This window comes from Tripterygium wilfordii, chromosome 1, assembly GCF_013401445.1.
Source record: "Tripterygium wilfordii isolate XIE 37 chromosome 1, ASM1340144v1, whole genome shotgun sequence".
NCBI classification, from domain to species: domain Eukaryota; kingdom Viridiplantae; phylum Streptophyta; class Magnoliopsida; order Celastrales; family Celastraceae; genus Tripterygium; species Tripterygium wilfordii.
In genome coordinates this window covers 2,775,316-2,790,346 of record NC_052232.1, presented here as the reverse complement: position 1 = coordinate 2,790,346, position 15,031 = coordinate 2,775,316, and the positions used below count along the sequence as shown (strand labels likewise).

General features: G+C 36.5%; 3 protein-coding genes across 3 annotated transcripts; 2 read left to right on the top strand and 1 right to left on the bottom strand.

Moving 5' to 3' along the window:
• The first annotated feature begins 1,890 nt into the window (after positions 1-1,890).
• LOC119998519 (NADH dehydrogenase [ubiquinone] 1 alpha subcomplex subunit 13-B) lies at positions 1,891-7,230 on the top strand. Its single transcript, XM_038845875.1, has 3 exons — positions 1,891-2,236; positions 6,672-6,743; positions 6,832-7,230. The coding sequence occupies exons 1-3, from the start codon at positions 2,022-2,024 to the stop codon at positions 6,974-6,976; spliced, it is 432 nt and encodes a 143-aa protein (XP_038701803.1). The 5' UTR covers positions 1,891-2,021; the 3' UTR covers positions 6,977-7,230.
• Positions 7,231-11,029: 3,799 nt separating this feature from the next.
• On the bottom strand, positions 11,030-11,422 carry LOC119995285 (long-chain-alcohol O-fatty-acyltransferase-like). Its single transcript, XM_038841744.1, has one exon. It carries the CDS (start codon positions 11,420-11,422, stop codon positions 11,030-11,032), a length of 393 nt encoding a protein of 130 aa, XP_038697672.1.
• A 1,360-nt stretch (positions 11,423-12,782) lies between these two features.
• Positions 12,783-14,098, top strand: LOC119998513 (geranylgeranyl pyrophosphate synthase, chloroplastic/chromoplastic-like). The gene has a single exon (XM_038845868.1). The coding sequence runs from the start codon at positions 12,907-12,909 to the stop codon at positions 13,966-13,968; it is 1,062 nt and encodes a 353-aa protein (XP_038701796.1). The 5' UTR covers positions 12,783-12,906; the 3' UTR covers positions 13,969-14,098.
• The last annotated feature ends 933 nt before the right edge of the window (positions 14,099-15,031 follow it).

The following is a 15,031-nucleotide window of genomic DNA, read 5'->3' as shown; positions in this document are numbered from 1 at the left end:
TTGTGGGGTACTAATCATATACCAGTATTTAAAAAGGTGATTAATTACACATCCAAATCAATTGATGATGACTTCCCAAATCAATTGATGACGACTTCCTTGTTTTTTTGGTAAATTCCCTCACGTCGCGATTCCAATTGCGACACCTTTCAAACCCATATTTGATAACAATAGCAAAATCAATGCATAATTCTCAAATATCTTTTAACTCTCTGAACATCATAGGAACAATGATATATTGTGTAATTTTGTGTGAGAAAAAATTGAAAAATGATGGCTAATTGATATACAATAATATTTCCAATTTGCTTGTGCTTCAATGAATCATTTTTATCAAATATTATTTGTATCATCAATACAGGGACGACCCAGAGTAATGAAATCACACCAAGAAAAGCATAGCACATATCCATTTGGTGCTCGTACTAAAAAATAAGAAAAAAAAAACCATGAACTCAAAAATAACATTCGACTCAGAAAAAAACTATAAATAAATAATATTTAATTAATAGAGCTTAGAATGTAGAGAGAAACACACCAATCACAGTCAACCCACATCTGAATTGAAATAAAAATGAATATCATTCGTGTTTTATCATACCCATCACAAACCAAAGAATCCTAGGTCAAGAATCCAATAATCGTAAGAATCACAAAGCAATTGCTCGAATCATTACTCAAAAATCAAAGACAAATACCGAAATGAAAGTACTTCTATTAGGCTGCTGAAAATAACACATCGTCGGAATGCATTAAAATTTTCATTAGGAATATATCTTGGAATGTATGAAAAAATGTGCTTTAGAAGCTAAATCAACATAATAGCCGCAAAGGCTACAATTACGGAGTATTGAAAAAGAAATAACTGGGCTAAAAATTAATTTACTGGAGTCATGCTAATGTAAATGATAAAATTTAGAGATGTGGAGCTTGTGTTTTACGAGGTACTCATGATTTATGCTGCTTCTTCTTATAGTCTTCATGATCTTCAATATTAGTTATCATCTCTTGCTTTAGGCATGATCTTGACATGTCCTGTCGTGGTAGATCATGAGAAATTACTTGCTTGCTTGCCACTTGGGTTACTGGCCTAGATTCTCTTGTAACCTTCATTTCTTCGAGGTTGTGGAGATCATGGCTATAGATCATGATTGTGATCTTTCTTCATGGAGACTGTAATATATAGCTTGTTACACTACTCTAAAATGTAGACTTCATTCTTGTTGTTGATGGAAGGAGGCTCATAGTTGTCATTCTTGGCCGCTTCTAGTTGATGAACGTGGGAAGGTGACCTGACCCTCAAAGTGCAGTGGGAAGTCATAATTATGGACTCTTGTTGTCGTGCAATAGCTGATAGTGTGTTTAACAAATAAATCCCTGAATATTAGCTATTTCGAAAAATACTCTAACAAACATCCTAATTTCCAACAACACAATCTTGAATTTAAGCGTATATAAAATCAAACTCTGTACAAAACAAACAAACAATTAGTATAGAGCCTAATTGACTCTTCATGTGTCTCCTGGTTATTGGATGAGAGTGTCTATGCTGTCACGTGTTATATGGTGATTGGAAGTTACTTTTGGTACAAACACCCATAAATACCACTTAACTTAAAAAAATAATTGGAGAAAATAGACTAAAAAGAGGTAGCCGACCACTTCCCCCTCCCCTTCCTCCATTTTTCATCTTCACCACATTAGTATTTAAATTTGGTCCTTCAATTTTAAGATTTATTAAAATTGGCGGCCAATTTTGATTGGTTTCAAACTTGGAGGACTAAATTAAATGCCGAAAGAAAAAGAGATGGCATGGAAGTAAATTCACTTTTGAACGAGAGTTACGATAAAGTGACAGCGCTGTGACTCTATGCAGTTCTGTCTTAGGAACCTCGACGGTCACATACAAAGGCGGCCATTTTAGGCTTAACTCGAATCCCTCAAATCAGCCCAAAAAACTAGCAGTCACCTCACCTGATTCTGATTAACAATCTCAGAGACAGACTCCGACGAACGGAAAGATGACGGAGGCAACGATAAGGCATAAGCCCGGTATGACGAGCGTGAAGGATATGCCGCTCCTGCAGGACGGTCCGCCTCCAGGTGGGTTTGCCCCGGTCCGATACGCCCGACGGATCCCTAACAAAGGTCCCAGCGCCATTGCAATGTTCCTTACTACCTTTGGGGTCTTCTCCTACGGCATGTACCAGGTTGGCCAGGGCAACAAGATCCGCAGGTTCACATTCCTCCTTCATCCACCATATCTATATATTTATTTCTCTCAATGTTTATTGGAATTTTCGCTATTTACTTACTTTGATTCGATTGGGACTGGATTTTGGTAGATGATCTTTGTTTGCGTTCTTGGTTATTAACTCTCTTTTCGGTATTTCTAATTGAATTAGACTCTCTGAAGCTTTGAGCAAATTGGTAGAGAAGGATTAAGCTGTTAATATTTTATGTTTGGGTACATCATTAAGCCTTTTGATGTTGCTTTATGGAGCTTTTGATGAAGAAAAGGATATAGTGTTCAGTTTGCAATTAGGTGATTCAGATATGGAGCTGTTATTTTTGAGACGAGACTCGTTATTTTTCAAATTTCATTATTCAGGTATAGTGAAGCAAATTGAGCCTTGGAAATGACAGGGGCTAGATATATTTTAGTTCTTGGTGATGTCAAAGGGATATGCTGGTCTGCTGTGTTAAACTTCTTGTGTCTAATTACATCTTTTGATGTGGCAAAAGTTTGTGGTCTTTATGCATAAGAACAAGGGTCACTGACTCACTTGAACAGCTGTACCAATATGCACTAAACAAATAAGTGTAAGTTTTTGTAAAGAAATTTAGCTTCATGTTTATTGTTCTCCCTAGTTTGGGAATTCTATCGTTGAGGTAAAACTTCTAATCATAATTAGAAAGAAACTGCTGATGGTTTTTTTGTTCGGAAAAGAAATTGTTTTTTTGAAAGCTTTTAGTCCATAGTTATTTTTTGGGCTTTGCTTCCCCCGGTGTTTGCTATTGAAGAAAAAAGTACATTAGATGATCAGGTTGGAGTCCGATGTATGAACGTGTGAGGTCAACATGGAAAAGAAGTGATAGAGGTACTAAGGAACAATATTCATGTATAATACTGGAATATGATTTGGTTTCACAGTTCGATGGAATGAGCGAATGAAGAGCATGATTGAATGTGAATTTTTACGACATTATATTTGGAATTTGAATAGACCTTTAATAATTTTGGAACATATGTTGAAGGTAACGTGGCAAAAAAGTTTTCATCTTCATTTTCCCCTTGCTAAAACTATGGCTGTCAGGAGTTTTATGTGCATTTGCAATTTGCTAACAATCAAGCTTTCTAGTAATTATTGTGATTGACTTGGGGACTGGCTTTAGCTGTCTTCCTGAATCAGACAATAGCGGAAGTAGTGATTTGATGAAATCCAGTTGTTGGCCATGGTACCTTGATGTGTGGTATGAATATTTTGGGTACTTATGGGAAATATTTGGACAAAATAAAGAACATCAACCACTTCTGTGGAACTTTTGGGGATAGTTATGATTTTTGAACCAGTAGTCGTGAAGTTATTTAGATAGGAATACGGATATGATTTTTCAATTAAGCTTTGAGTGACGGGGGTTTTCAATGATCAGATATTATTTAAAGAAATTTCATCAAGCACTTCCCTAGGCTTCGATTTGTTGATTTGCTAAATGCTCTTGAGCCAGAGAGGTCAAGCTGGTTGTTCCACCTTACGTATGGTAAAATTAGCAAATTCAAGTGAGTTTTTTTTTTTTTTTTTTCTCTTTTCTTTTACTGGAAACAGCCTCCCCACACATTATGTGAGGATAAGGTTTGCATACTTCTTGCCTGTAACCGACTCCGCCAACTACGGCAGCCTTGTGCACGGGATTTGTTTATCCTTTGAAGCAGCAGATTGTAGGGTTTAGCCTCCCCATATTGACTTAAACACCTTAGCTGATATGGTCTGGCTATTATATAAATAGAAAAGGCCCTTCCTTATGGAGTTGGAATGGAGAGTCGAGGGATTTTAAATTTTCATGTAATTTTGTTCCTGGCTTTTTTTTCCTTTGTAGGTGACTTGCAAAAGCTGTTTTTTTGCATATAGCTCCGAGGAGATGCTTGTACCTACTCATCGCGATGTGATTTGCTTGATCTTGTTTATGTGAAAGAGATGCTAGAAGTTGCATGTAGAAAAATAAAAATGGAGGGAATAGTGTACTTGCTTCCTTTACTGAATCAACATCTTTTAAGTGGGGGATGGAGAGTGAAAGATTGATCTATTTGGAGGAAATGGCCAAAAAATATTCCAACCTAATTTTGTAGCACTCTCTGCTTTTCCCATATGCAGCTGAATAAGATGTATCTATGCATGTTCATTCATGGATATGCTTTGAGCAGTTAAAGTGATGATTTATATTCATTTTTATTCTGCAATAAAAGAGTAGAAGCATGATGTACAGAAGGTGGTGATGGTTAAAATTGGCTCCTTTAACTTTCACTAATCAGCAATAGATTTTTCTTTGATAGGTCTTCTTCCTCTATTAGTCGTGGATACCTTTTGTAATTAGTGAAGTGACAGTAGTTAGTTGTGGTCACTTCTAGTTTTCCTTTGAAGTCTATGTTCCCCTATCCTTTGAAACCTTGTGACCAAGGACGCACTAGTACACCTAGGACCCCAAGGCACTCGCACTGGCTGCGTTTGGGATGCAGGTTCGCCGCGGGTGGGTGCTTCAATCCCACACCCCTTTTTTTATTTTTGTTTTCGGATACGGCTCAGATACGTTTGGGTAAGGCTGGGATTTGTCTGGTCTTCAAGTGTCTTTTTTTGTGTAAAAAATGGGCCATATTTGAGCCCAAGCCCAGAAAAAAACTCAACAAAATAAGCCCAGTAAAATAAAACCATATTCGTGCCCTAGCCCTTCTTCTTCTTCCTGTCTTCTTCTGTTGACTCCTAGATCGCGCCCGTTCTTGTCCTCGATTGCAACCAGACCCAATTTATTCCTCTCTCTGTGTTTGATGATAATCTTCTTTTCTCTGGTAATTCCCCCCCTCTATCTCTGTCTTTGATTAGTCATTTGTAATTTGAGGTTGAATTGGATGGTCCTTTTCATGTTATATTGTAGTTTGATGAGCGAGTTTGATCGATGTAATTGTATGTTCCAAGTTTTTGATATTTTTCTTTTGTCTCTTTTGTAAAGTTCATGAATTTCGTGTCTTTCATGGTAATTTTAACTCCCACTTTTTTTTGCTTTCAGGACTTAAATCTTTTCTTCGTGTAGTTAAGAAATTCTATGTTAGCAATTTGTTGTTACAACTTACAAAGTTACAAGTAATTATTAACTCACAATTACAGGTGGCTAGGTGTAGTTGCATTTGAATGATCATATGTGTTTCTTCTTATGTGTATGTCTTGATCAGGTTTGATAAGATTGATTTATACGGGAATAGGTGTATTAACAACTTAATTTACAGTTTACACTTTACATGAATCTTGAATATATGTGTATGTCGACTATTGGAATGATTACTGGTTAGGCTTATTTTTTTACTATTAAACAATTTGGATTTAAAATATGCATTGTAGTCTGTAGATTATCTTGTTCAATTTGGTTGATATTGTTATCTTGTTCAATATTTATATAAGTCGTACCTGTATCCTAGTTTTTGGAAGAAATAGCGAATACCCATATCCCCGCACCCGTATCGGTGCTTCTTAGCAATTGAGACAGATAGTTTCATTTGTTTAAGTTTTTTTTTCTTCCCTCTTGCCGTGCATCTCCAGCATATTTCTTAGTTCCCTTGCTTTGTCAATCTGAAGCTCCGCAATATGTATGTAATGAACAATTAAGGCAGAACACCTACCTCAGATATAGAAGGACTGAGTAATTCAATAAAATTTGCACTGGCATGGAGCCAACCTTTTGCAAAAGTTCCCATGATGTATTTAGGGGGAAAAAAAGAAGCAAGGAGGCAAAGCCCTGATTTAATGTAGGGGGTGATTGTATGACAGAATGATTTTAGCATGGGGCTTGATTTTACTTTATTATGCTTAACACTGTTATTGTTGAATGGGTAGATATGACTTGACTTGCCTTGGTTTCATTTATCTAAAATCCTTTTTGACTGGAGTAGTATGGTACTTATGTGGAAGATATGATTTGACTTGGCTAGGTTTCATTTATCTAAAGTACTTTTTGACTGGAGTAGTATGGTACTTTTGCTGCCTGATAAACTTACTGGTTAACTTATGCTGACACAACTTGACAGGAGTCATTTGTTCAAATAATTACTGAATAAACAAAACACTTGAGGGAGACATTGAGATAGTGAGAATAGAGCAAATGATTTTGTTATCTTACAGTCGTATGTGTGAAATGCCTATATATTAAGGCCTTATACAAAGCTTTATTATTGAAACCTTTTACTACCAGAATTTCCTTTCGGTGAATTTCATTTCTAATTAGAACAATTCAAATTTTCTCAAGATATCTATCGTCATGTGGATATCTGCTTGATGCTTCATTGCCTGTTTTGGGTAAAAATAAGTGATGACGAGTGGATTTGCAGGACTTTTTTTGGTTCCTACCTCATTTGTTATCTTAAAGATGAATCAATGGGATTAAATTATTTGCATTCCATACCATAGGGCTCTGAAGGAGGAGAAATATTCTGCGCGCAGGGCGATACTACCTGTTCTTCAAGCTGAAGAAGATGAAAGGTATCCAACAAGTCCCTCCACTGATGATATATTTTACTCCCTCTCTGACAGTAGTGACTGAAAATTCTTTCCTTTTTCCTTTAATCAGATTTGTCAAGGAGTGGAAGAAGTATCTTGAATATGAGGCTGAAGTAATGAAGGATGTGCCTGGTTGGAAGGTTGGTGAAAGTGTGTACCATTCTGGGAGATGGTTACCCCCAGCAACTGGTGAACTCCGTCCTGAAGTCTGGTGAAACTATTTTAACCAGTTCTCTTGTAATGCATGCTTCTTCTTCACAGAGTTGCTATGTTTTCTTGTCATGCGAATTCCTTGTGTCGCATGGTGCCTCCTTTGTGGTGAAATAAAGAACATTGCTGAAACCTCGACATTGACGAAAATACTATCTGACATTATTTTTATTTTATATCCTTAAAAGTCTTTGCCCCTTTCTGTTTACCTGAATCTTTGAAGATCAACCATTTACCAGTGCTGGTGTGTTTGTCGTGTTGTCTTGGTTTTTAATTATTATGTGCCTTCAATAAATTTACTTGGTTGGCTATTCAACTTGCTTAAGTGATTATTTCTATTGAAACTCCGCCCTCCCTCCCTTCCCTCCCCGTTCCCCACCCAGCGTGAACCTCCTCCCAACTGATTATTTCTGTTGCACTTGTGAGTTGTGACCGATCGTAAGTAACCATGTTGTGTCCTATGGCAATGCAAACTATTATTTGTGATTGCTGGCTTCTTTCCCTTTGATTGGGGGTAACATCAAGCCTCCTTTCTGTGTTAATGTTACTGCTGCTGATGCTTCCAAAACTTGTCCCACTTGATAAAAGCAGCACTCAGGTAATTCGAATTCTAAACGGATCCCTCCTCACCACAATGGAAGCGACATTGTTTTGTGGAAGTTGTGATCTGATCTGATCTGACCAGACTATGAGTGCATTGCAGCTTAAGAGTGCTCACACACACTGTCTCATTTTCGCTAGAGGTCCACAACATAGAAGATACAAAGGACTTGAGGGTGAATACAACATTATGTTCCATATTACGAACTTTTATGGCATTAATATCAAGTGTTTTCAAAATTCACTACAAAAGAGATGAGGTGAAAAGAAGAAGCATAAGAAAGATATATGTGAGAGAGATTGGCGTATCAAGGAAACATAGATCGGAATTCGCCTGGAGATCGGCTCGTTGCTTTCGTCTTTGGTTTACTCGAGCAAGAAAAACAAGAGAGAAGATTGAATATTTTATTGTTGTCTAGGATTTGGGGGAAACTGGCGTACCCTACATTTGGGTTACCAAAGATAAAATACCTAAAATGGGTAACTATATAGGGTACCGGTTGGGAGGTTGAAAAATGCATACTTAAAATAAGATTAGCCGTTGAGTCTCTATAAATAGAGAATTGTCTCTATTTAAGCTACTTGTGAGGAGATGCTCATGCATAAATGCATACTTAAAATAGGATTAGACATGTAGGAGTCTCTATAAATAGAGAATTGTCTCTATTTTATCTACTTGTGAAAAGATGCTCATGCATGCGATTTTTTTCAAATCTGGACTTTTTACTCTCTATTTTAGCTACTGATTTGATTTTAGAGATTCTAATATACATTTATGTAACTAAAGGATCTTCCTTAAGTATAAAAGTAGTTGAGGTGAGAGGGAAAGAATGGTACAAACCAATCAACTACAGCCTAGAATGTCACAGACCCTCTTATGCCCTGCTATTCTATTGTTACAAGTTCGTTGGTGAAGGAAGGATCAGAGAGCACTACTATGTGAGGATAAACCAATGGCCTCGGATGTTTGTTTGTTTGTGTCTAGGAAAGAGGATTGAGGCTGGGAATTGTCCAACAACCTCTGCTGCTACTCCAGTGTTCCTGATGCTTACAAGGAAAGTGGCCGGGACTGGGCCACTTTTCTTGGTTATGTAAATATCTGTTGTATACAATATGTTTATGTATATGTTGTTTGAGTCATTTTATAGTATTACTTAAAGAGAGCCTCAAACTAGGGACAATGCTCAAGAATTGTAGGACATTATAGTGTAGCTTTTCTCACATATATGTGCACTACTTTAATCTTTTGTAATGCTCATCATATAGTGTTGTGGTGATACTTGTTTTGCTAGTTAACAGTATGCTCTTGTGTATTTTTACGGCTGGGACTGGGACATCATGTCACTCCAGTAGTGTTTGGTGGGGCGGGACCGCCAACGGCCCCGCTCCACCAAACACTAAGAGCAACTGCAATAGTCCTAATTTGCTAACCCAGTAAAAATCTATATTGGGTCCCACTTCTATTACATAAAAAGTCAAAGCAAACACGTCTCTCAATACAATAATATCAACAAAACACATCTCCCAATATAACCACATCAACAAAACACAAATTCCTATACATTTTCCTTCCCACCCAATATGGTGGCCAACAAATTCACATTCCCTCTATGTTGTCCCCAATAAAACTACACTACAACACAATCTTTCAATATAAAACACATCTCCCAATATAGCCACATCAGCAAAACACAAAACCCAATACAGCCACATCAGCAAAACACAAAACCCCATACATATTTGTTGGCCCAGACAAAATAACACCATTACAAGTGCTCTAAGGGTACGCCACCAGCACCGCTGGTTTCTTTCAAGCATTTCATTATTATTTTTTTTTTAAGTCACTTGGGGTCTAAGTTGTAAATTTTTGTATTCCTTATGAAAACAGTGGGGCCCAATTTTTTACTTAATAATTTTTATTTGATGTACTTAACATTTTTACTTAATATTTTTAAAATTTTTGTACTTAAATTTTTTTTAATTAATTTTACATAAAAAATTTTAGAAATATTTATAATTTATACTTAAAATTAATTTTAGTAATAAATTATATTTATTATATTAAATTTAAGAATAACAAATTTTATTATAAAAATCATAAAATATAATATTATAAATTTAAGATAATACTTTTATTCAACAGCTTATAAGGTATCGTTAGCTTTTAGTTCACCAAACACCTCACAGTTTATTAGACAACTTTTTTTCCCCACAGTTTTTAAGCTAGCGTTGAAAATCAATCCAACGCCCTCTACCAAATGGAGCTTCCATGTCAGTGACATGAAGTCGCTAGCGTGCATGTTGGAGAATAGGAATCCTCACGAGATCCACACTTGGGTGTAATTAAGGTTATGCCTGATAGAGATGTTCGCAGGCATTGAGGAGGGGATGGTTGAGTTTGGAGTCAAATTTTAGGGCTTTTTTTGTTCGTGGATTTGGAAATGAAAATGTAAAGAGGATGTCGGGAATTTTTTTTTGTCAATGTTTGAATCACACTGTCATATTATTTTCCCGACGTCATTAATTTCATTGTCATATTTGGTTGAAGTAAAAATTTATAACTATTTCCTATTATATTGTATGACAAATTTAAATTAAAAAAATAACACTCTAAATTGAATATACAAATTATAAAAATTAAAAAAAATAAATTAATGTGATATGATTTAATTAATGAGAAAATAATATAAAAAAGAGATAAGTAACGAAATAGTTCATGTACTTTTAAAAATGATCAACTGAGCCCCTCTATTTTTTGGGGTCAAACAAGCTCTTGCACTTCAAACAACGGTTCAAAATAGGCCTTCCACCATTTTTCCATCAAAACGGAGATGACGTGACTGTTAGTTGATGGTGTGTAATTTTATTTTTTTAATGATATTCCACGTGGTATTGGTCAATTAAATGATGACATGTTTCATTGAATATATGTATGATTATTGAGATTATTCATTTTCATATCCTGGAAACTTATAGTTATAGAACCTTTGATTGTTTTGCCCATGTGTGTTGGAGAAAATGTGGGAATAATGGAAATAACGTTGATTGCTATGTAATTTTATTAAATGAATAGGGACATATAGATAATTTAATAAAATATATCCTTATTAATATTTTTTTGGTTGTATTTATTGGAAGATGTTTTCAATTGTGTCTTTATTGGTAACTGTCCCTATTTTAATTTACCAGCAAATCCCATTTGGATTGTTGGGATTTGGGGCAAATGTTGTAATCTGCCTGCGGTATTCCTCAATTGTCATTTCTATAAATAACTTGACTAATCTGTGCCAAAAAATAACTTGACTAATCTGTTCAGTGGATCAAATTTATTTCCAACCTAGGCAATTGACCCTAAATCGCCAATTTGGGCCATCTTTTCTCATGGCCAAAGTCTTTGTTGAATGGTCAAGATGGACCATTGAATATAACTCATGGGGCAAGTCTATAAGGAGTAAATATTATTTTTGGCTATTGACGGATGACCCCCTGTTATTACTCAGTGCCCCACGTTCCAAATGTTTCAATACCACCAACATGAATTGCCAAACACTGATAGCCAAAGAGAACGCTGCAACCACCACCGACATGGTAACAATCCTTGGCTGCCTCAATTTCCCGTTCACTTCCTTTTTCACTGCAAACTCGATAGCCAAGCACACCCCGTTAAACACAGAAGCATATGAGCTTCCAATTGGAATTTTTCTTCCAATGTAGAATAAGATCAGCTCGTGCATCAAGTCGGACACCAAAAAGGTCGCTACAACCACTATTTGAGGCGCTAATTTGCGTCTGATAACCCTGGTTGAAACTTTCCGCACAGGGTCATAGACCGTCAGGTGTAGAGTTCTCATCTATGCTAGGGAAGGGAGACACTTTGAGAGGCTATGCTCGGTATGTATAATTGACGACTGTGACATATATAAGATAGAGCGCGTGGATTTGTTCAAAAGAAGTCTACCACTAGGAAGGCAATCTTTCTTTTCCACAGTGCAGGGGAGGTGGAATACATAGGACCCTTATCGGCTGCGAAGAGGTGCCGAAAAGTGGCGAGCCATGAAAGGACAAAATATGTGGACCCCAAGAAATATTTTGCGAATTTTTAAATATTTTTCGTTTGGTCAATGTGTTAGGTCAGCACGTTGATTGATCGAAACTCAACCAAATCTACCTGTGGAATGAATCAGTAAAGCCAATGACTAGTTTGTAATGTTTAGAATGTGGAGGACTGAGTTGTAATATGGATCATCTGTCAGTAGTCAAAAATAACATTTACTCATTCTACAAGGGGCTCCTATAAAAAGTTACACTCTATAAAAAGTGAAATAGTTAATTTGAATAGACAAATTAAAAGTAAAAAATAATTTTATTAGATCATATTTAATCAATGAGAAATAAAATAATATAAAAAGAGATAAATAACGAAGCAGTCCATGTATTTTCAATAAAATGTCAATTGAGCACCTCTACTCTTTTTTTTTGGGCTAAACAAGCCCTTGCACTTCAAACAATTATTCCAAGTAGCTTTCGACCACTTTTCCATTATAACGGAGATGACGTGGCTATGTGTAATTTTATTTTTTATTGATATTCCACGTTGCAAACACATGATATTGATCAATTAAATGATGACACGTATCATTGAGTTTATGTATTATTATTGAGATTATTCATTTTCATATCTTGAAAAACTTATAATTGTGGGACCTTTGATCCTTTTGCGCACGTGTTGGAGAAAATGGAAAGGATGTTTGTTGCCATGTAATTGTATTAAATGAATATGTGCATATGGGTAATTTAATAAAATCTGTCCTTATTAATAATTTTTTTTGGCCATATTTATTGGAGGATGTCTTCAATTGTGTCTTTATTGGTAATTACCCCTATTTTAATTTACCAACAAATCCCATTTGGATTATCGAGATCTGGGGCCAGATGTTTGTAATCTGGCCCAAATATTCCACAATTGTCATTTCTATAAATCATTAGTTTAACCCAACCCACCCACTCTGCCAAATAAATTTCAATCTTATATAACCTTTTCAAGTTTGTCCTTATCTTCCATTGCCATTTGCCAACAATGCAATATATTAATTAAGATGAAATTATTTAGAGGGAAAAAAAATAAAGATTCCTCCTTGGATGAAGCACATAATTGTGCATGAATAAACCAAATCTACCACAAGGGTCCAAACTATATCATAGGGAATAACTACAATGACCAAGTTTGGGCACTATAAAGCATCCTATTCACAACCATCTTCTTTATATTAGCCAGCCAAAGAAAACAAAATAACCCAGAAGGAATTCTGTTCTCATTCCAACAACCTCCATTTCAATGGCTTTCTCTGCAACCATCCCTGTCTATGACAACTCTTTCCTTCTCAAACGCCTATCCAATGGTCGAAAAGACCTCTTTAGAGCACCATTTCACCAGGCCAAACTTGTGCCAATGAGAATTCATGCCACCCATGTTGAAGAATTGATCCCCAGATCACAAAACCCATCTCTGGGTAGATTTCAGTTTGATGAGTATATGTCTTCAAAGGCAGAGAAGGTGAACAAAGCACTAGATGAGGCAGTTCCATTGAAGCATCCTCAGAAGATTCATGAAGCTATGAGATACTCTCTTCTTGCAGGAGGCAAGAGGGTTCGTCCAGTTTTATGTATTGCTTCTTGTGAATTGGTGGGTGGAGATGAATCGTCAGCGATGCCAATGGCGTGCGCGATGGAGATGATTCACACCATGTCGTTGATTCATGACGATCTTCCTTGTATGGACAACGACGATCTTAGGCGAGGCAAGCCTACGAACCACAAAGTTTATGGTGAAGAGACTGCAATTCTTGCTGGTGATGCACTACTTTCACTTGCATTCGAGCACGTCGCTGCTAGAACTTTGAACGTTTCCCCTTCTCGCATCGTTCAAGCCCTCGCAGAGTTAGGATCGGCTGTTGGGGCCGCGGGGCTTGTGGCCGGACAGGTTGTGGACATAGACAGTGAAGGGAAGGATGTGAGTTTGAAGGAATTGGAGTACATCCATGTGCACAAAACTGCTAAACTATTAGAGGCATCAGTGGTTTGTGGAGCAATAATGGGAGGAGGGAGTGTAATTGATACAGAGAGAGTTAGAAAATATGCAAGGTGTGTAGGATTGTTGTTTCAAGTGGTTGATGACATTCTGGATGTGACCAAATCATCTGCAGAGCTCGGAAAGACTGCCGGAAAGGATTTGGCGACCAATAAGGCCACATATCCGAGGCTGATGGGAATCGACAAGGCTAAAAAGTTCGCCATAGAATTGGTGGATCAAGCCATTGGAGAGATTGACTGTTTTGATGCTTCAAAGGCTGCTCCATTGTACTACTTAGCTAACTACATTGCTAATAGACAAAATTAATTAGCTTTTGCTTTGTATTGTGTAAGAAAACATTGGTGTCTGAATTATGGTAGTGCTTATTAGCATAATAATAATACTACACTTGTAGTTTATGCTCTTGCAATAATATCTTAAAAGTTCGTGCTTCAAACATTCTCAAGATGATTATCCTTTTGTCATAACTTCTCATCTTCAGTTAGATTCAGAAGGCTGTTTAATTTTAAAATTTTGTAAAAGTGTGAATCATAACCTTGTTTCAATGACCATTTATTCAAGCTATTAGGATGGTAAAAAAAAATACTTTTGCTCACTGAACATTTAACCCAATTTCAACTGTATGACTAGAACTTATTAGTTTAATTTGTGCACAAGCTGTATTTCAAGGGTTTTGGGAAAAAAGTAAGAATAGGCTGCTGTATGTATATTTGACTAAGAAAATCCCAATTGTGCATAGTTAAGACTATGAATAGTATATTAGGGACCCATAAGGCAAAAAAAATAAATAATATTGTGTGTGGAGAGTAAATTCTGCATAACAGAATAGCAGAAAGTATGGTATCTCGTTCTCTTCAAGGAGATTCGAGCGTTCTGTAGTTCTTTGATTAGAGGAGGTGCACCAGGAATGACTAGCTCGAAACCCCACAAGATAGAAAGGTTTATATTGGTTGGATTCGAGTGCTCTGCAGTTCTTTGATTCAAAGGAGGTGCACTAGGCATGGTTAGCTCGAAACCCCACAAGATAGAGGGGTTTATATAGGCTGGGATCGAGCGCTCTGCAATTCTTTGGTTCAGAGGAGGTGCACCAGGAATGGTTTGCTCGAAGCCCCACAAGGTAGAGGGGTTTATATAGGTTGAGTTTATATACTCCCCTCTTTCCTCACTCCCTTACGCCGGTGGGTTGGATCCATATCCAAGCCCATCACATTTATCCATTAACTTGATCCCTCTTATTAATCGATGTTAGCTCTCCTAACTTTCCAATGTGAGATTTAATGTTTCCCATTCAGTTAGATAGGTTACATAGGTAATTATAATTAGACAAGATAAATATGATAATGAATAATATAATTGATTACATTTAAAT